Source organism: Centruroides sculpturatus, unplaced genomic scaffold, assembly GCF_000671375.1.
Source record: "Centruroides sculpturatus isolate CEXI.00-Female unplaced genomic scaffold, Cexi_2.0 scaffold1190, whole genome shotgun sequence".
NCBI classification, from domain to species: Eukaryota; Metazoa; Arthropoda; class Arachnida; order Scorpiones; family Buthidae; genus Centruroides; species Centruroides sculpturatus.
Genome location: NW_019385792.1, coordinates 225,170 through 247,066, shown reverse-complemented (window position 1 = coordinate 247,066; position 21,897 = coordinate 225,170). Strand labels below are relative to the sequence as shown.

The window sequence follows — 21,897 nt, the reverse complement described above, 5'->3', positions numbered from 1 at the left end:
AAGTAACGATAACTAAGATAAAGATTATTACGTTACACGAAACAAACATGCACCATCACCAACAATAGGGATGACAGTACATTCTTCAACTTCTCCATTAACGTTCAGATTTTCTTTAGCCATTTTAAAAAAGTCTAACCGGCAAAACCTATACTTAAACCAAACGAAAACAAAACAAATGCCAAATACAAAGCAGAGTCTATAACCAAAACTACTAAACCGAAACAAAGCAAATGCAATCCAAAATATGCCAAGAAAAGAACAGCCGAAATCGTCAAATATAATCCGCTAGAAATATTTAGGTATAGTATGTACTATTAGATACGGTGGCCACTCATCATCGGGTATATGTAACTCAGTGAAAACACAACGATAGCGCGTTTTAAAATACTACTAACGCCATCTATTGTCAACATTTAGAAGTAAAAATTATTTTGTTCGTCTTAATTTATTTGTTCCATTAGGTACTGATAGGTTCAAACTAATACATTTACATCCTCCATCATCCCTTATTTTATCCCCATGGGGGTTGAATTTATCAAAATCCTATTTAAGCGGACGTCTTCATCATAGTAGCTCCAATCTTTAATTTCAGTTCAATCAGTCGAAAATCTAAGAAGATTTATACAAACATTCATCCCCTATTTTATCCCCTTGGGGGCAGAATTGATCAAAATCCTTTCTTAGCGGATGCCTACGTCATAACATCTACCTGCATGCCAAATTTCAGCCCGATCCGTCCAGTGGTTTGGGCTGTGCGTTGATAGATCACTATGTCAGTCACCTTTGAGTTATATATATTTAGATATAATACAATACAATATTTGTCTCTTTCTATTCTTAGCCTTTTGGTCAATCTTCACCAAATTTTTCTTGCTTATTCTCTTGGACTCTGAGGGAAATACAGAATACCATTAAATCTGGACACCCTGCCCCTCCTCTGATTTCATTCCCCTTATTAACTTCTAAACCTTTTGCCAGATCTGTACCAATTTTTTATACTTACTCTCTTGGACTTGAGGGAAAATATTATACTTCCATGAAATCTGAACACCTCAGTTCTCCTCCCAATTTGATCTCCTTGACACTTCATGATAATCATAACAACAGTAGGCTAAAATTACCAAACAAGTAATATAGTTTTAATTTTAAGGTTTATCTTTTTACTCTTTGTCCAAGTAATGCCACCCATATCTGGTAGTTTACTAATAAAAACAAGATAATTAAGAACTTTAATAAAAATATAAATTTTAAAAATATCTACTTAAATTTAAAGTTCTCAAAAATAATTTCATTATTCCTTAAAAGTCGTGGACATTGTCAATTAGTTATGTGTTCAAATCCAGATAGAGTTCACTGTTCCATTAAAAGCTGTATTCATAAAAGTACAAAATGAAGAATGTGTTGGTAGTTCTGGAACCAGAACTGTCTCAACACCACGTGGAACTTTTTAGTAGTTTTGAATCCACAGCAGGTTCCAACTGAAACTATCTATCTACCTCTAACTCTGGATTATTAGAAATTAAAAGGTACCACTGCATATTTGCCCTTTATTGGATGTGTGTTTGAATTTTGAAAATATTTGAGATTAATTTCATTATTACGGTTTTATTAAATTATGGATCATTTATTTATTGAACTGTCTATTAGTGATAAAACAACTATTATATGTAAGGGACTGTCTATAAATGACCACACTGGGAGGAGGGGTTACGACAAGTTGGACAAGGGGAGGGATTGAGCCTCAATGGATGTCCATTTATTTCATTATATTGTAAACAGTTCATGCATTTTATTATATTTATTTCAAAGTTTCTTGTATGTTTTGTTTCTGCTGATGGTATCTATCATTCATAGTGATAAAGGTTTTAAGAGGGGTTGAGTTTTGATGGACATCTGAAGGGGGTTACGGAGACTTGGGACAAGAGGGGCAGGGGAAGTAAAAGTTTCAGGAAAAGTACAGACATAATTTATGGACAGCCCTAATGGAAAACTAAGAAGATTTGCACATGATTTGTTTTGCCCATATTCTATAAAATTATACTTATTATTTGATGTTACCACCAAATTATATCAAAAATCCTGCAATTATTTTTCCTGTCATATCTAATATCAATAATAGTATTCTAATTTGAAAACATTAGTCCTTCTATCCATGATTAAGCATTTACTGGAGATATTTATGGCTCTTTGATGTTACATTAATTAAATTATCAACAACCATGAGGCAGATAATAGTGAGAGCTTATCAGATCAATGATGGGCACAAATGCTCAGGAATCAAAGTGAAAATGTTTAATAAACACAAAAATGACTACATAAGTGTGGAAATGAAAAATCCAAAATATAATTATAACTCAAATGTGAGTTCCAAACTCACATTTGAGTTATAAATAAACACTTGGCTTTATTTCCATCATTTTTAGTTGATACATGACAAACAGCATGTTTCGGGCATAAAGCCCCTCATCAGTCAACTAAAAAACTACAATTTTTAAAAACATTACATAAAATATCTTACAAAACAGAATTAAAATTCTGTTTTGTAAGATATTTTATGCCCGAAACGTGCTGTTGTCACATATCAACTAAAAATGATGGAAATAAAGCCAAGTGTTTATTTATAACTCAAATGTAAGTTTGAAGTCCAATATATTCACAAAACACAGTTTCAAAAACAACATAGATAATTAATATAATTATACCAAGGGCTAGAAGCAACTTTTGTAATAATTTCATTCTTTGATGTGTGTTGTGCTGCTATTTCTGTGACTAAAGCCTACAATTAGAAATTTAAGAGAAATCTTTTTCAGTTTGGATGATATTTCAATAGACTTGATTTTATATGCTTAAATATATTTTCTTATATATACAGTAAAACTTGCTTATTGTAATCATTTTAGTACTTGCCTATATCGATAACAACAATTGGTAACATTAAGCAGAATAAGTAAAATGATTTAGTGTAAATTCTGATTTTATAAACTCTGATATTAAAAGGATATTTTAAACAATTCAAAAATGTATGTATTGATGACTTTATATCTTGATTTATCTAGTATTTGTCACCTGATATAGCCTTTAACAAAAACTAGTGTATAATTGAAATAAGAGATATGAACAATTTAACATACTGTACTGGGAGGAAATAATGATTGAATTAACAACTGGTAACAAGTGCAAAAAAGCTTAAAAGTGCTTATTCAGCTAAAGGTAATAATAACTATGACCAATTATTGATTATAATAAACAAAATTCTAAGCTAAGTCTGTTTTAACTTATACAGTCAACCCCCTATAAACTGTCACCATTAGTTTTCAGACCCTGGTGGGAAGGTGAGAGTGGTAGTTTATTGAAAATGACCACAAGTAAATAGGAGTGTCAGGATAATAATAATAAGAATAACTATCACTTTTTCTTCATTTATATTACATTTATTGTTTTTTTTTTTTTAAATCAATTCAAACTAGTTTGAACTATAAGGCATGATCAAAAAGTTTCTGTTCGACGGCTGTACAGTCCAGATTAGGTATGCCAGTCATGCAAAATCACCGTGACCATTTAGGCAAGCATCCCACTGCTTCACCAGGTTGAATATACCCCATTGGTAAAACTCCTGTTTCTGCTGCTTGAAGAAGTCCAAAACTGCCTGCTGCACTTCTATGTCCAACTGGAACCATTGACCTTTTAAGGATTTCTTTAAGGGACTGAATGTGTGAAAATCGCATGAGGAGAGATCAGGACTGTAAGGCGGGTGCTCGAGTTCTCCCATTTTAGTGCGCGTAACTTCTGTGTTACAACATTTGCGGTATGGGGACATGCATTATCATGAAGCAGAATCACCCAATTTTGCACTTTTCCTGGACGTTTCACCGTAATTGTATGTCATAATCTCTCCAGTGTTTCACAGTACCATGCCCCCGTAATGGAGACACTTGGTTCCTTGAAATCAATAAGCAGTGGGCCCTGGTGATAGAAAAACAGGGTAAGCATCACTTTTCCAGCAGATGACTGGCTCCTGAACTTCTTGGGACAAGGGGATGAAGGATGACATCACTGCATGGTCGCCACTTTCGACTCAGGTTCCCAGTGGTGGCACCAGCTTTTGTCGCCAACAACAATGCACTCAAGGAATGTGCTGCCTTTAACATTGAAACGCATCAGCTGCTTCAGGGAAACAGCCATCCGGTTTGATTGTTGTTTGGAATTTAATGCCTGGGTATCCACTGGTGCAGACATTATGGTAGCCTAACTCCTGCCAGATTGTGTTGCATGCTACCAAAGCTTATGTTGAGATTGTTTAAAACCACACGTATTGATATGTGACGATCTGCCCTAATTGCATAATCAGCTGCCTGCTTGTTGTCTATATTGGATGTGGATGGTCTCCCAGATCGATCTGCATCTTGGATTGAATTGCAACCAGCTCTGAACTTTGTGCACCATTCCACTATGGTGGTTTTCGACAGGCATGCTTCTCCATACACATTCTTCATTCTCCGACGAATGTCTACCGGTGTGTTTCCTTCGGAAGCAAAAATAAAAGAATCGCAGCACGTTGGTCCTGTTTGGATGCATGTGGTATTAACGTCGCCATTGTTCATGTTTCAGCGTTTTCCACACAATAATCCCACGCCTCACTGTCTGTTTGTGTTTATATATCCCACATTGGTGATATGCTAATTTGCATATATGCTGCAGCCACGTGGCTGCAGCATATATGGAAACTTTTTGATCACCCCTTATACACTATTTCCTTGAGTCATGGGGATAAATGCATTCAATGAGTCAACATGCATCAGATAATCCTTATTGGATACATTTACCTCCAGAAAATGCTGAATATTCTCTAAACAAGCCTGAGCTTTGTTCATAGTTACTAGAGGATTTTTTCTAGTCAATATTATCCTGGTTGTCAGTTTCTTTCTGCATTTGATTATCTTTTTTTCTCACAAAATTAGCTATTTCTTCTGAGGTTAACTCTACAAAATTATCTTCATTATGGTCAATTTCAATCAATTCATCAGCAGCAAGTTGGATTGTGGAAGTGATGGTTGTAAAATAGCTGAGATCACTACCTAACATTTGAACACTTATTATAATCCTTGTCAATTTGTGCCTTTGTTGTGAATAGACCAGTGTACAACCAGCAGGTTTTTTTATTGTTCTGAATATCACTTCATTTCATAATTTTTTAATTAGCCACAAAGCAGATTTCAAGGACATCGAAGAGGAATTTCATCATTGATGCATTCAATAATTTTCCTTACTTGATGGCATCTGTAGTTAGATTTAAAGCTTTTTATTGTGCCAGCATCAAATGGTTGCAGAATTCCTGTGCAATTCGCTGAAAAGAATTGTATTTCCACATTGTTCAGTTTGACTGTATTATGACAGGGTGCATTATCAATTAATAGCAGGACATTATGGTGTTTTCTCGTCATATTTTTATTAAAATCTTCAATGAATTCTTGGAAAAGTAAGGCTGTCATCTATCCCTTTTCACTGTGCTTGTAGTGGCAATAAATAGAAGGATCGAAATTTTTAAAACAAGAAGGCTTTATGAAGCTTCCAATAACATTCGCAGTTCTCTTATCACTACTGTCCGAATTAAAACATAAGACAATTGTGATTCTATCATTATTTTTTCGCAGGCTTTCACAGGTACATGAGCAATTGTTTTGTTGGGTTGCAATCAGTAAAATAAAGCAGTTTCATCCATGTTATATGCATCTTTCATATCATACCACACTATTATTGTTGACAGACAAATTCTTCCTTCTTCTACAACATCCAAATCAACTTCAGCAGTTTTACCATGTTTTCTTTTTTTTTCTTTGCTGTGATAAGCCATGACACTGTTTAAACCGATGTAACCACCTATTGCTGTAACTAAAATTGTTCACTTTTATCTGCTGCCCAAACATTTCTGCTTGATTTATTATCATATCAATTGTAACAGTGCCATTCTTTGCATTTACTTGCACAATCCATATCAGTAATGCTTTTTTCAAGTTTGTCATATTTTTCAGTTATTATTTCTATAGTGGCTCTATTTTCTGCATTCACCCATTTGCTTTTTTGGTTTAAAATATCCTCTATTTACATTTTTCTTCTAGACAAGAGAAAAGTGACTGAAAATGTTTCACTATATTCTTAGATTTCTTGCTTTTCGCTGACTGTAAGGATAGATTTCTTCTCTATTACATAAAAGACTAAAACAATAACAATGTACCAGGGGTGCACAACCTGCGGCCTGCGGGCCACATACGGCCCCCTATCAATGTTTATGCGGCCCGCGGACGGTACAGGCCAAATCCCTTCTTTCTAAGTTTCTAAGTGTAGAACTTTTTCCCTTTCACAAAGTCATTAGCACCCAACTGTTTTATGACTTTCCCTGAGGTGAGAAATGGGGGATTGTTCTATAAATAAGTCTATTTTTAGCTAACACTTTCTGCTTTAGATATCGAATATTTTAAAATTTGATGTTAGAACGTCATTTCCGATGTTATCGGGAAGTTTCTATTTTGGCGGAAAATCTTCAATTTTATGCTTCAGAAAACTTGCCTATTCGTCTAAATAGTGTCAAATAACAAAAATAAGTGAAAATAGAGCTGAAAAACCATGAAAATAACGATTTTTTAGCATTTGTTTACATTCTAGATTCTGATTGGTATAGTCGAATTTGAATCAATCTTTTCTGAAAAGACGCTTATTCATCAACCTAATGTCATTCAAACTAGATAAAAACTAACCAGAGTTCAGAAAGGAATGTAGAAAAAGCTACAAAACCAATAATTTACAACAATATCTCTCCATAGACAAAGAATAGAAAAAATTTTTCACATCAAATTTATTATTATTAAGTTGGACCAAGAAAATTAATACTGTAGTTGGAATAGAGTCATTACGACNACCACATGACGATACAACAAAGAATCTCGCAAATTGCATCAGACATCGCATTAATCACTTGGAGGTCCGGCCCCCAGTCAGTAAACTTAATCCTAATTTGGCCCTTCTTCAGAAAAGGTTGTGCATCCCTGAATGTACAGTACAATATGTACTCTACAGCATGAATTCAGAGCACAAAATAATCTAAACAGTTTCAGACTAGGCTGACAGAATATGTTTCCAGCTCTCACTAACCATTATTTGGGCTATGTGCAGATCTTAACTGTTGTAACAGTCACTACTAACCTTCAATTGGGTAAGAAGACACTGTTACTCATGATGAAATTTCTTCTTTCTCACATTTTAAAATTGCTGGAAACTCATGTTTCTACAATATTTTACCTTAATTTTTGTGACAATAAAAATTGTGGCAATTTAACCAAAACATTTTTAATGGAAAATGACAACTTTATTTTAAACCATGGTTGGAGGATGGCAGTTTATACTACTGATTTACTATGGAATGAATCATTTATTCAAGACTTTTGGTGGAAAATTTGGGGTGGTGGTACATGGAGGGGCAGTTTAAAGGATGGCTGTATGTTTGGGACATGCTAATTTTGATAACATTAAACAGCTGATAACATATCTCTGATTATAATAAATTGAGCCTACTGTTATTATATGGGAATGCCTTGAGATATGAGTTTAATTTGTTCCAAGACTGGGTTTGTAACTTAAAAGACTAGTATCTCTCAAATCAATTTTTCCCATTGAAATTAATGGGAATATTTCCAATCCATTTCAGGCCCCTAAAACTCACCCCTGTTTTTGTATTTGTGTGTATCTTACAAGCAAAAATGTATGAATAAACAAGAAATGTCATTTACAAACAAAATAAAAGAGAATAAATGAATTGTAAAGAAATAAACTGTAGTAATGTAACAACCCTAAATTATATATAATTATTTTACACTTAAAAGTATAAACAAAATATAAAATTGCAACGTTTATATTTATATTTACTCAAATTGTATTTTATGTGAAAGTGGCGATAGCACCAGAGGATTTTTTTACCATATTTGCATTTTATTGCGGAGGTAGTAGCCTCAAAAGAAAGCTAGTCTTCATATTTGTGAAATTGTGGACTGTCAACTGGAGCGAACGACAGATGATAAACGGAAGCAAAGTATTTTCTTTGTTAAACGTTGCAATTTTATGTTTTATGTATACCTTTAAGTGTAAAATAATTAAATGTAATACCATCGGCCATGATTTATATTTTATATTTACCTAAATTATATAATTTGTTAGTGTTCTGTAAGAAAAAGATTCCACAAGAAAATAACAAAAAATGTAAATGAGTAAGAGGTGTGGTATAGTGTGGCATCATCTCAAGAAGGAAAACAGGCCTCAGAGAGGTGTAGCTGCAGCTAATAAGGAATGATTGTGTCCGTGGGTTACAAATGTACTTGGCAACTGATCTTCCTGGCGACAAGTAGAAACGAATTGGAGCATAGGACCTTGTTAAATCTAGCAATTAGTCAATTTGACTACTCGAGGGGTGGAGATAGTTGGAACATTGCTATTCATGCCTTAGAGGCTGCTTTTGTATAGTTTGTTTATTTTCAGTACTATCAAGAGTAAGTAGTTGAGGAGTGAATAAACTTAATTTTTCTTTATCTCAATGATCGGTCTCATCAATTCTGAGTTCTCGCCATTTAACAATTCACCTGTTCTTCTGCAACAAACATAATCATTATGCATTGGTTCCCATACCAAGTTTAGGGACAAATTATCAACTGACACTCTATTTTAATTGTGTAGTAGTATCTGTACTGTTTGGACATTTCCAGAAGTAGAAAGAAAGGACATTACACTAAACTATGAAATTCAGACAAGTCATGGGCTGACTGGCAGAAGTTTAACTGAAACTCGTTCATATCTCAAGGCAAAAAATTGCTGAATTCTGGCTCATATCTTAAAAAACTCGTTTGTCAGTACACTCATATTTCAGGGCATTATTGTATTTTGTAATCTTCAGTGTGTTACAATAAAAGAACTTAAACTTTTAACCTGAGGCAGATCTTAAAAGAAGGTCAAAAATGTCAAGTGAAAAATACATTGTTCTGCTGCACTTGTTATAGGTTTGAAGGTATGTTATATTTAAAATCTTGATTGTTATCAGTTGCTTGTATGACATGCCCTTTAGTGATCTGAATGTGTAAGTTTTATATACATCTGATAGACAGTACCACTAGATTGTCCTGTTTGATAGTATTTTTTCTTTTGATCATAATTTCAATTAATTGGGCTGCAATTTAAAAAACTGTAGACCTATAGATCCCCACTGGATCATTCCAAGGAAATTGTCATCCATTGACTGTTTCCTTAATCTTAGAAAAAGCCAAGCTTCAGAATTCTAACTTAGATGTTCTATGTTACTGAACACGGGTTCAGTAACACAGAACATCTAAGTTAGAATTCTGAATGGCTTAGTGGGCAGAGCTAAGAATGTTCTGGGCATCATCAAATGATTATTCTTAGTTTGTCCACTATTTTGCCTGGTTGTCTAAGTTAAAATTATGATTGCAACAATTGCAAACGAACTGGTCAAAAAGGATGAAGTAACCAATACAATTATTCAAATGGAAGCTGCATCAGATCATGATGAAATTAATGAAGCAATTAATTGTAATCAACGAAATGGACTGCTATCTTCCGTTAAAATGTATTCAGAATCTGTTATACCGACGTTTGATAATTTTATATTTTGAAGTCATTTTAGAATGAGTTAAAGATTTAGAATGAGAGAATAACTTTGTGATTGTTATGATAAAATTTGTTTAGTCTAACATGAGCAGCCATCTTGAAAATCGTACAAGACAAAAACAATGATGTCACTAGTAGAAGTTAGAAGTTAGCATAGATAAAAGAAGCTGACTGAACTAGCTAGAATTCTAGCAGTGGGAGGAGTCAAGCAGTAGTTAGAAACAAATTCAACATTGCAGCATAACTAGACTTGGCAAGAATTCTGCATTACTGAACACAGCCCAAATATGGAAGTCTTACGGGGAGGAGGCTCCAATTAACTATATATGAACTGCAGGTGCAAACTAGAAGTAACATTATTTCAATTGAAAAATTTTCCCTTGAGAGAAGTTAGGCTGATTTTACACTGTGATGTTACATGATTACACAGTGTATAAAACATATAAGCACATGGTGAAAGTGCTGTGTGTTTATATGTTTTATACACTGTTTAATATGAAATAACAAAAAGCCAATAGAAGAGAGGTGAGCGTCTGAAACACATATTGGCACCTAAACAGCAAAATAAAGTTGGATGTAACATAAATCCTGATGTCTGTTGAATGTGCATCATTGTGTAATAAGGATAGGTTCACAATGTTCATATGTGCACACAGTGTATGCCACAAAAGATCTATGATTTTCAATTACAGATTAAAAGTGTATTCATGTAGAGGACACACATAAATAAATGTAATATTTATGTTTCCATGCACAAAGTACTTATTGAATTATGTTTTTTTTTTTTATATTTTAGTAAAAAGTTAATGTGAATATTTTAATGTAATGTTAAAAAGTATAAATTTCATTTTTTTATTTTTAGGCCAATTGTATTGATTCTACAGCAGAACCAGAAGCAGTATTTGCAGGTGAAGTAAAAAAATTACAAGCAGAAAGAATGAAACCTCAGGAACAAATAACACTTGAGCCATATGAAAGAGATCATGCAGTTGTTGTAGGAATATATAGGTAAACTTGTTTAATATTTTATCATAGAAAATTTTTGAACATAAAAAGGAAATTAAAAATAATTATTATTCAGTCAATATGATTAAATTCAACTTTTAATAATTTGCATGCTTAATTAATTGAAATTGTAGTATTGCTATATGTCTATACCAAGCATGGCCAACATACGGCCTGTCAAATGAATTTATGTGGCCTGGGATTAATCTTTGAATATAAGCTACTCAAGTATAAATAGATCGATGTGAAAAATTCTCATTGCCTAAAAGGGGAAAAAAAAAGGTTAACTCACTGTCTGTTTAGAGGTTTTACAGTTAACGGTCCATTACAAATCTCTTAAGTACAGCGTAGAATGTTGATAATGTGGAAAATGTATCTGTAATCTCTATGTACAATTTTGTCTCTGCGGGGTGACACCACAATGAAATCTCACACCTCCTCAAAATCTTCTTAGTGCAGCCTCTGGTTCAGCCCATGAAAAAAGTTTTCTTTCCAATTCAGCCTGGGGGCAAAAGCTGTTGGTCACCCCTGGTCTATACTGTAATATAATTGATAATAATAATATAATGTTGGCTGACACTAACTTATGTTTTTGTTTCAAATTCATAAAGTTGAATTAATTAACTTTACATATGTTGATTAAAAGATTCATCCTATCCACTCAGATGCTGATGTAACAACATTGCTAGTATATATCCCAAGTCCCCTATTGCTATAGCATGTGAATTGTGAATGCACATTGGCACTGCTATATCAACATGTATCTACGTCACAACTACATATGTATTGCTTTGTTATGTTCAAGTCATTATATACAGAGTTCTTTGCCCATCTAGAAAATAGGGAAAGTCAGAGATTTTCATTAAGGTTCAGAAAAAGTCATTGAATTTGTCTTCTAGACCAGTGATGGCAAACCTTTTGAGCTGGGCATGTCAAAATTTTGAAAAATCCTAACTTAACTCTGGTGCCGTGTCACCTAAAAATATTCATAATTTTTTGATATTTGCAACTATAGTAAAAAAAGGTTTATGTTTTTGATATTTATTTTATATATTTAAATGCAATTTAACAAAAAAATCAACTAAATAATATATATAAAATAAACAAAAACAAAAAACAATACACACTTAGGAAAAAATAATAATGATGATAATGATAAATATTCAATAAATGGTACAAAAACTAGAAATTGTAGAAAAAATACAAATTAGTGACTTTTTTGGTACTGAAGTTTGTCTGCTAATTTTTCAATTGCAGGTTTATACTTGGTGCACTTCAAGGCTAAGGAAGCGCCACTAACTTCATCTGTTAACTAGTTTCTTTTGTTCGGTTTAATATTATTTAATGCTGAGAACAAAGTCTCACAAAAATATGTTGATGAAAAAATGGTTAGCAAAGCCATTGCTAGATTTTTTATATCGCTAAAAGTGTCAAGTATTCTGTTTCATGCACTCAAAATTTCTTGTTAGTAGTTGNTTTTGTTCGGTTTAATATTATTTAATGCTGAGAACAAAGTCTCACAAAAATATGTTGATGAAAAAATGGTTAGCAAAGCCATTGCTAGATTTTTTATATCGCTAAAAGTGTCAAGTATTCTGTTTCATGCACTCAAAATTTCTTGTTAGTAGTTGCACTCTTCTTCATTGTTCAAACGTTTCATTCCAGATTTTCAAGTTTCTATCTTAAGTTGAGAAACACGTGAGTCTAAATGCTATTTTGAAAATCTATAAGTTGCATCTCAATTATCAATTTGCATCCATTGAAAATCTTTTAATTCCAAAGAACTGTAAACAACTACATTCGGATACTTAATTATATTAATGGTCTGTTCTAGGCTCCTAAATTGGTTGAATCTTTCGCTGAACTCTTCAATTAATGAGTTTACTATATTCTGGTACATAAGTATGGACTCCATTACACTCGTTTTATTGGCCTTTTCAAAATACTTTTTTATTTGAGGAAAATACTTATAAGTTTTAGTTTCAATATTCACTTAAAAATTTTAAGTTTACTTTCAAAAGATTTGATGTATCCAAACATAACATCAATACTTTTGCCAAAACCTTATAATTTTAAGTTCACTTCATTCATATGAACGGAGAGATCTGTAAAAAACATTAAATTCCTAACCCAGTTATGATCATTGATCTGAGGAAAGTTTGCCAGATCCTTATTCTTAATAAATACTTTAATTTCTTCAAAGCACTCCACAAATCACTCAAGTACTTTACCTCGACTCAGCCAACTCACATTATTGAACATCAGTAGTCCACTATAGGAAGAATCAACTTCCTGTAAAAGTGCAGAAAATTCTCATTTGTAAAGGGGTCTAGCAGCTATAAAATTCACAATTTTTATTATAACTGACATTAAATCATTCAATTCTGAAAATCCCAATTTGGCACACAACACCTCTTGATGGATAATGCAATGAAAAGATATAAGTGGATGTCTAATAGCTTCCATAAACAATTTCACAAATCCTACATTTTTTCCCACCATATTTGCTGCCCCATCTGTCGTAACTGACACAATTTTAGAGATATCAATATTTAAGTCATTAAATGTTTTTATAACAACCTTACATATTTCATTTCCTGATGTACTTATTGGCACTGATTCTAACTTTATCAACTCTTCTCTCATTATGAGACCATCAGAATAACTAGCAATAATAGCCAACTGAGCATTTGATGTGACATCAATATTTAAGGAAAATCAAAAAATATTTACAACTATTTATGTTTTTTTTTAAATTGACGTTGTACGTTTTTGTTAAGATCCATTATTCGGTCTTTGATAGTATTTCTACTTAGTAGTAACTCAGAAATTCTTTTAATTATATCATCTTTATTTTACATATCATGAAATAGAGCTGGTGCACATCTTAAAAATGTTTCTTTAATAAATTCTCCATCACTGAGGGCTTTTCCATGCTGAGCTATGGAGTGAGCAATACAGTAACTTGCTGATGTTAAATTTGTAGAGCATTTTACAAATTTAATGATGGAATTTGATTGACTTCTATAGAGGTGTAGCTGCCCAGAAATGTATTCCTTCCTTTCATTGATACTTCTTTTCAAGAGCTGACTATGATTTGTTTCAAAATGTCTTTTTACATTCCACATTCTGCTTACTACTGTTTCATTACACAGTATGCACAATGATCCATTGTTTCTGTCGATAATTCTGTACAGCTCAGCCTATATGTCTTGAGAAGGCCGGCTACTGCTACTCCCACTTCCTTTATCATTCAATCTTACCTTTTTATTTTTTGATTCTCCATTACAAGACTGTAGAAGTAAATAAATATAAATCACGACATTTTTTTTATAAAAGGTTGATAGATTTCTTACCAATTAACTTTTTGCAGTGTTGTTGCACTGACCCCTGATACAAAATAATTTAAAGATGTTTGTAGAACCAACAAATATGTATTTTACGTCATATGCGAAATGTCTCAACAAATACTGTTGCGCTATATATCTGGCGCTTGACATATGGCGGTAGCGTGATGGAGACGTGGTGCCGACCTTATCTGCTAAAATTAATAGAAGTGGTGGCAATGTGGCAAAAATACATCTGCACCCGACGATTATAAAATATTATCTGATTCTGACTAAGATATTTTAGCTCATATTCATTTAAATAATAATCAAGAAAAAAGTTTTAGGTTTATAGTTGTAAAAGAGAAAATAATATGACAAATATTTGAATTATTCAATTTTTCATCTCTGTCGATGCGTGTCACCCAAAATGAGCTTGCATGTCATAGGTTCGCCATCACGGTCTTAGGCTATGGTCTTCATTTTGTTCAATGACAATATGGCCAAGTGTAGCTGTCTGCAGGCAGCAAGAAGTAATGTGATGCAATGCAACTTATGAGCAGGAGTGCAGGACCCAAAATTGCCACAAAATTATTGCACACAAAATAAAACCGTAATTTATTAATCAATTAATAATTATTACTACATTGTTTGGAAAATTTGAATTACATCATACAAATAATTAAATAGGCCTACCATACAATTTTCCATGTAATGGTAAACTGATAAGTTAACATAAAAATATTTTAGATTAAAAGAATTCTTTAATTTAAGGACATGTCATCATTATAGGATAGCATATATAGTTATAAATTTGATATAATACAATGATTAAAAGAAATAAAATTGAGGTCAATGCCATGAATTATTATTATTATTTTTAGTGAGGCAGTTCTTAACAGACTTTTTGATATCCAAAAATGCAAAATTTATTCAGGACAGTGACTTTGAAACAAATTTTTATGACTTAAAAATTTTAATTAAGGACAAACTTCAATAATGGGCAAAAATACTTTAGAAAGGAAAATTTCAGATTTGGCAAGTAAATTTTTGTATTATTGAAATTATTTTCCCACTGTGCCATTTTGTCTAACTTCTAAAGTACTCCTTTACCCTGTTTAAGTTAAATTATTTTAAAAAGTTAATAGGAAAAAATTACACACATTTACAATTTAAATAATTCATTAGAACATTGTATTTTTTTGAAATTGGAATTTTAAAACAACACAAGCTGGGTATGGGCCTTGGTAATACTGTTTTGATATGTGCATAGCCCGTCAATGGCTGAGTGGATAAAACCAGTGGTAATTGTCCACAAGTTTGCATCTCACCAGTATGCTGGTCACATTTAATTTATACCAAACCAGTTTTTTACATTTTAATAAAATAATTATTTTAACTTAATTGTTAGCAGAAAGAACAAGTTTTATATATATGTTCTTTGTACTTTTCATTGGCATCAACACTATTCGTTTGTGCCAATGATAGATCTGACATCTAGCAGTATTAACGCAAACTACGTAATGGCGGCTGCTATGGGTATAAAGTCTGGTCTGTTAGAATTAGAAAGTGTTCAACCTACAATGGTAAACAATAAGTATTGCTGTGAATTTGGATGTAAGTCTAAAGGTTCATCAAACTCAGTATATATATAAAACTTCCAAACGATCGCCTGAATAACGGGCTATAATATGGCTACTTAAAATCATTTTAAGTAGCCATATTATAGCCCGTTATTCAGGCGATCGTTTGGAAGTTTTATATGTATACCAATCGGGCTTTATGTTGATGTTACTCAGTATATATGCGCATATTGCTAAAAAATAAATTACTGCGAAAAAAGTGGGAAATAAAACTGAAGTTTTCACTTCAGTTTCACCAACACCTAATTTTGCTGTGCTTAAAATTCTTTTATTTTTACAAACGTTTTCAACCTTTTAATTAAACATTTTAATATAGGCCATTGTCAGGTTTAATATTATAAATGTTCCAAAATGGAACATACCGTTTTTGAATATTTTACATATTTAAAAATTTTTTAAAATTTATCTTTAAAATAAATTGAAAATGTGTGTATTAAATAAATAAATAAAAAGTAAATAAACAAATAAAACATAGAAAACAAAGCTAACTAGAAAGAAACCTGATTTAAGTGTTTCTAAGTCCCATTCTTTTTTGTATTATATATTTCCATACCATTGAAAGCGCATTAGCATCCCTAGCATTTAGGCAATGGTTTTTTAGTTTGCTTTTATAAATTTCCACCTTTTCCATCTCCAATGCAATGGATGGAGAGTGCACCATTTTAATGACTAGCCCAGGGGTGGCCAACGGGTTTTCCCCAGGCTGAATTGGAAAGAAAACTTTTTGCACGGGCCGAACCAGAGATTGCCCTAGGAAGATTTTGACATGGTGCAAGATCTCATTGTGGTGTCACCCCGTAGAGACTGAATTGTAGATAAAGATTACAGATACATTTTTCACATTATCATGCTCTATCAATATTCTACGCTATACTTAAGAGATTAGTAATGGATGGTTAACTCTTACCGCACAGTGAGTTGTTGACTTTTTTTTTTTTTTTTTTTTTTTTTTTTTTTTTTTTTTTTTTTTTTTTTTTTTTTTTTTTTTTTTTTTTTTTTTTTTTTTTTTTTTTTTTTTTTTTTTTTTTTTTTTTTTTTTTTTTTTTTTTTTTTTTTTTTTTTTTTTTTTTTTTTTTTTTTTTTTTTTTTTTTTTTTTTTTTTTTTTTTTTTTTTTTTTTTTTTTTTTTTTTTTTTTTTTTTTTTTTTTTTTTTTTTTTTTTTTTTTTTTTTTTTTTTTTTTTTTTTTTTTTTTTTTTTTTTTTTTTTTTTTTTTTTTTTTTTTTTTTTTTTTTTTTTTTTTTTTTTTTTTTTTTTTTTTTTTTTTTTTTTTTTTTTTTTTTTTTTTTTTTTTTTTTTTTTTTTTTTTTTTTTTTTTTTTTTTTTTTTTTTTTTTTTTTTTTTTTTTTTTTTTTTTTTTTTTTTTTTTTTTTTTTTTTTTTTTTTTTTTTTTTTTTTTTTTTTTTTTTTTTTTTTTTTTTTTTTTTTTTTTTTTTTTTTTTTTTTTTTTTTTTTTTTTTTTTTTTTTTTTTTTTTTTTTTTTTTTTTTTTTTTTTTTTTTTTTTTTTTTTTTTTTTTTTTTTTTTTTTTTTTTTTTTTTTTTTTTTTTTTTTTTTTTTTTTTTTTTTTTTTTTTTTTTTTTTTTTTTTTTTTTTTTTTTTTTTTTTTTTTTTTTTTTTTTTTTTTTTTTTTTTTTTTTTTTTTTTTTTTTTTTTTTTTTTTTTTTTTTTTTTTTTTTTTTTTTTTTTTTTTTTTTTTTTTTTTTTTTTTTTTTTTTTTTTTTTTTTTTTTTTTTTTTTTTTTTTTTTTTTTTTTTTTTTTTTTTTTTTTTTTTTTTTTTTTTTTTTTTTTTTTTTTTTTTTTTTTTTTTTTTTTTTTTTTTTTTTTTTTTTTTTTTTTTTTTTTTTTTTTTTTTTTTTTTTTTTTTTTTTTTTTTTTTTTTTTTTTTTTTTTTTTTTTTTTTTTTTTTTTTTTTTTTTTTTTTTTTTTTTTTTTTTTTTTTTTTTTTTTTTTTTTTTTTTTTTTTTTTTTTTTTTTTTTTTTTTTTTTTTTTTTTTTTTTTTTTTTTTTTTTTTTTTTTTTTTTTTTTTTTTTTTTTTTTTTTTTTTTTTTTTTTTTTTTTTTTTTTTTTTTTTTTTTTTTTTTTTTTTTTTTTTTTTTTTTTTTTTTTTTTTTTTTTTTTTTTTTTTTTTTTTTTTTTTTTTTTTTTTTTTTTTTTTTTTTTTTTTTTTTTTTTTTTTTTTTTTTTTTTTTTTTTTTTTTTTTTTTTTTTTTTTTTTTTTTTTTTTTTTTTTTTTTTTTTTTTTTTTTTTTTTTTTTTTTTTTTTTTTTTTTTTTTTTTTTTTTTTTTTTTTTTTTTTTTTTTTTTTTTTTTTTTTTTTTTTTTTTTTTTTTTTTTTTTTTTTTTTTTTTTTTTTTTTTTTTTTTTTTTTTTTTTTTTTTTTTTTTTTTTTTTTTTTTTTTTTTTTTTTTTTTTTTTTTTTTTTTTTTTTTTTTTTTTTTTTTTTTTTTTTTTTTTTTTTTTTTTTTTTTTTTTTTTTTTTTTTTTTTTTTTTTTTTTTTTTTTTTTTTTTTTTTTTTTTTTTTTTTTTTTTTTTTTTTTTTTTTTTTTTTTTTTTTTTTTTTTTTTTTTTTTTTTTTTTTTTTTTTTTTTTTTTTTTTTTTTTTTTTTTTTTTTTTTTTTTTTTTTTTTTTTTTTTTTTTTTTTTTTTTTTTTTTTTTTTTTTTTTTTTTTTTTTTTTTTTTTTTTTTTTTTTTTTTTTTTTTTTTTTTTTTTTTTTTTTTTTTTTTTTTTTTTTTTTTTTTTTTTTTTTTTTTTTTTTTTTTTTTTTTTTTTTTTTTTTTTTTTTTTTTTTTTTTTTTTTTTTTTTTTTTTTTTTTTTTTTTTTTTTTTTTTTTTTTTTTTTTTTTTTTTTTTTTTTTTTTTTTTTTTTTTTTTTTTTTTTTTTTTTTTTTTTTTTTTTTTTTTTTTTTTTTTTTTTTTTTTTTTTTTTTTTTTTTTTTTTTTTTTTTTTTTTTTTTTTTTTTTTTTTTTTTTTTTTTTTTTTTTTTTTTTTTTTTTTTTTTTTTTTTTTTTTTTTTTTTTTTTTTTTTTTTTTTTTTTTTTTTTTTTTTTTTTTTTTTTTTTTTTTTTTTTTTTTTTTTTTTTTTTTTTTTTTTTTTTTTTTTTTTTTTTTTTTTTTTTTTTTTTTTTTTTTTTTTTTTTTTTTTTTTTTTTTTTTTTTTTTTTTTTTTTTTTTTTTTTTTTTTTTTTTTTTTTTTTTTTTTTTTTTTTTTTTTTTTTTTTTTTTTTTTTTTTTTTTTTTTTTTTTTTTTTTTTTTTTTTTTTTTTTTTTTTTTTTTTTTTTTTTTTTTTTTTTTTTTTTTTTTTTTTTTTTTTTTTTTTTTTTTTTTTTTTTTTTTTTTTTTTTTTTTTTTTTTTTTTTTTTTTTTTTTTTTTTTTTTTTTTTTTTTTTTTTTTTTTTTTTTTTTTTTTTTTTTTTTTTTTTTTTTTTTTTTTTTTTTTTTTTTTTTTTTTTTTTTTTTTTTTTTTTTTTTTTTTTTTTTTTTTTTTTTTTTTTTTTTTTTTTTTTTTTTTTTTTTTTTTTTTTTTTTTTTTTTTTTTTTTTTTTTTTTTTTTTTTTTTTTTTTTTTTTTTTTTTTTTTTTTTTTTTTTTTTTTTTTTTTTTTTTTTTTTTTTTTTTTTTTTTTTTTTTTTTTTTTTTTTTTTTTTTTTTTTTTTTTTTTTTTTTTTTTTTTTTTTTTTTTTTTTTTTTTTTTTTTTTTTTTTTTTTTTTTTTTTTTTTTTTTTTTTTTTTTTTTTTTTTTTTTTTTTTTTTTTTTTTTTTTTTTTTTTTTTTTTTTTTTTTTTTTTTTTTTTTTTTTTTTTTTTTTTTTTTTTTTTTTTTTTTTTTTTTTTTTTTTTTTTTTTTTTTTTTTTTTTTTTTTTTTTTTTTTTTTTTTTTTTTTTTTTTTTTTTTTTTTTTTTTTTTTTTTTTTTTTTTTTTTTTTTTTTTTTTTTTTTTTTTTTTTTTTTTTTTTTTTTTTTTTTTTTTTTTTTTTTTTTTTTTTTTTTTTTTTTTTTTTTTTTTTTTTTTTTTTTTTTTTTTTTTTTTTTTTTTTTTTTTTTTTTTTTTTTTTTTTTTTTTTTTTTTTTTTTTTTTTTTTTTTTTTTTTTTTTTTTTTTTTTTTTTTTTTTTTTTTTTTTTTTTTTTTTTTTTTTTTTTTTTTTTTTTTTTTTTTTTTTTTTTTTTTTTTTTTTTTTTTTTTTTTTTTTTTTTTTTTTTTTTTTTTTTTTTTTTTTTTTTTTTTTTTTTTTTTTTTTTTTTTTTTTTTTTTTTTTTTTTTTTTTTTTTTTTTTTTTTTTTTTTTTTTTTTTTTTTTTTTTTTTTTTTTTTTTTTTTTTTTTTTTTTTTTTTTTTNATATATATATATATATTTTTTTTTAATCAATGAATAAAAGTTATAGAATCAAATACAGTGTAGCCAACAGAGGAAACTCAAAGTAAATTAAACATTCTTGTTATATCAATTTGTCAAAAATTGAATGATTGGAATTGAACAACTTCAATTCAAAATAAAAATTATTTGATTTCATTCATAGAGTGCTTTAATAAATACAACTTATATATTTCTCTGGTAATTTGTTATATTTTGAAATTCTTACATCATGAAATTAAAGTATGTTGTAACTAGTATCTACCAAATCTAGTAGATAGAAATGTATGAGAGTAAATTTAATCAGTGTATTTTATATTAAACTTTATGGTTTATCATAAATTGTGAGAAAAACCATTTTCACTTCCAAGTTTTTAATATATCTTTCTAGTTACCGTATATTCTGGCATATAAGATGACTTTTTAACCCAGGAAAATCTTCTCAAAAGTCAGGAGTTTTTGGTGTTGTTTTATAGGCAGGTGCTGCAGTCAGCCGGGATGCCTGGGGTATGGATAGAGATAGAGCAGCACTGTGCCCAGAAAAACACGCATCTTTCACCCGTCCGGCCTGCCCTTGTATGTATTCTATTACCATACCACTTTCTCTGCCTCTCAGATCGTGCTCCTGAGGACCACAGTGAAGCGGCACAGGGGCGCATATGCAAGATCTGAGAGGCAGAGAAGGAGGTTATGGTAATAGGATACAAGGGCGGGCCAGCATGTTGCGATATCTTGGTTCAAAATCGGACTAGAATCGATCTTTTTCTTGAAAAAAAAAATTATTGGGAGAAAAGAATTGATAGCAAAATGATGCTCGTGAGTGTGTTTTTCCACTGAATTTTTCCTACTGGAAAGGTCGCGTGGAGTCTGAGATGCTGGCACTTTTTCGATTTTTTTTCCTGAATAAACTCAGCACACAATAAAAACATTATTTATTGCATTTTTCGCAGCTTGAAGAAATTGGAGAACTTATATTTTTTGAAATTTTTCAAAAAATTTCAGAAAAAATGTGACAAAAAAATCCACCAGAGGGCATCTCACAGAATCCATGTGACTGTAGAAGGGGAAATAGGATACAAGGGCAGGCTGGTATAAAAATGTCCAACAGTCAAGTATATCCCAAACTATTTTTACTGTAAAAATCAGGGATTGTCTTATATGCCGGAATATACAGTAATACTTTTTGTTATATAAAAATATTTATTATTGATGATTTTATTTTACAGGCCTCCTCCTAAAGAGAAATGAAGACAATTTTCCAGCCTTTACAAAATGTTACTAATAAATTTTTTTTATTATAAACCAAATAGTGGATCTGGTTATGTTAGTTAAACATTTGCCATACAAAAAGTAATTCAGCATCAACATTTTATAGTATATAAGTAAAGTATATATTGTTGGAATATGGACATATTTTATTCAAATCCAATGAGGTGAATTTCATATAAAGGTAAAATGATATATTTATACAACAGTTTGAAATTTATGAACATAAATTGATATTGTGAGAACTGTAACAAATAGTCATTCAATTGGATTTTATATTAAAGTTAATATAACAGAATTTTACAGAAATTAAATAGTGCAAATAAACATTTTTAACAACAATACTTCCAAAAATAATTCAAAATTTTTGTTTCTTTTTTTTCGGTGTAACAAAAAGTACTGTAACCTGCATGACAAACTAACTAATAATTACAGTACTTTTTTACACCGAAAAAAAAACAAAAATTCTGAATTATTTTTTGTTCTAAAAAAACCAAGTCTATGACACTAAAATGGCAATTTATGTTTGATAGAACATGTATCCAAGATTAGTATTCAAAAACAGACTGGGAAAAATCCTTGATTTTGTGACCATGACATTGTAAAATGTGAACGAGGGAGTCCATTTTCCAAAAAA

At 27.3% G+C, this 21,897-nt stretch overlaps 1 protein-coding gene across 1 annotated transcript in view; it reads left to right on the top strand.

The window, feature by feature from the left end:
• LOC111642163 (rRNA 2'-O-methyltransferase fibrillarin-like) overlaps positions 1 to 21,506 on the top strand; it is a gene marked incomplete at its 5' end in the record, with an annotated part of 44,866 nt that extends 23,360 nt beyond the window's left edge. The window contains 2 exons of the mRNA XM_023388449.1: positions 10,529 to 10,674; positions 21,221 to 21,506. Of these exons, the coding sequence (XP_023244217.1) occupies positions 10,529 to 10,674; positions 21,221 to 21,242 (168 nt within the window). The remainder of the gene's footprint in view (positions 1 to 10,528; positions 10,675 to 21,220) is intronic.
• Positions 21,507 to 21,897: the final 391 nt, after the last annotated feature.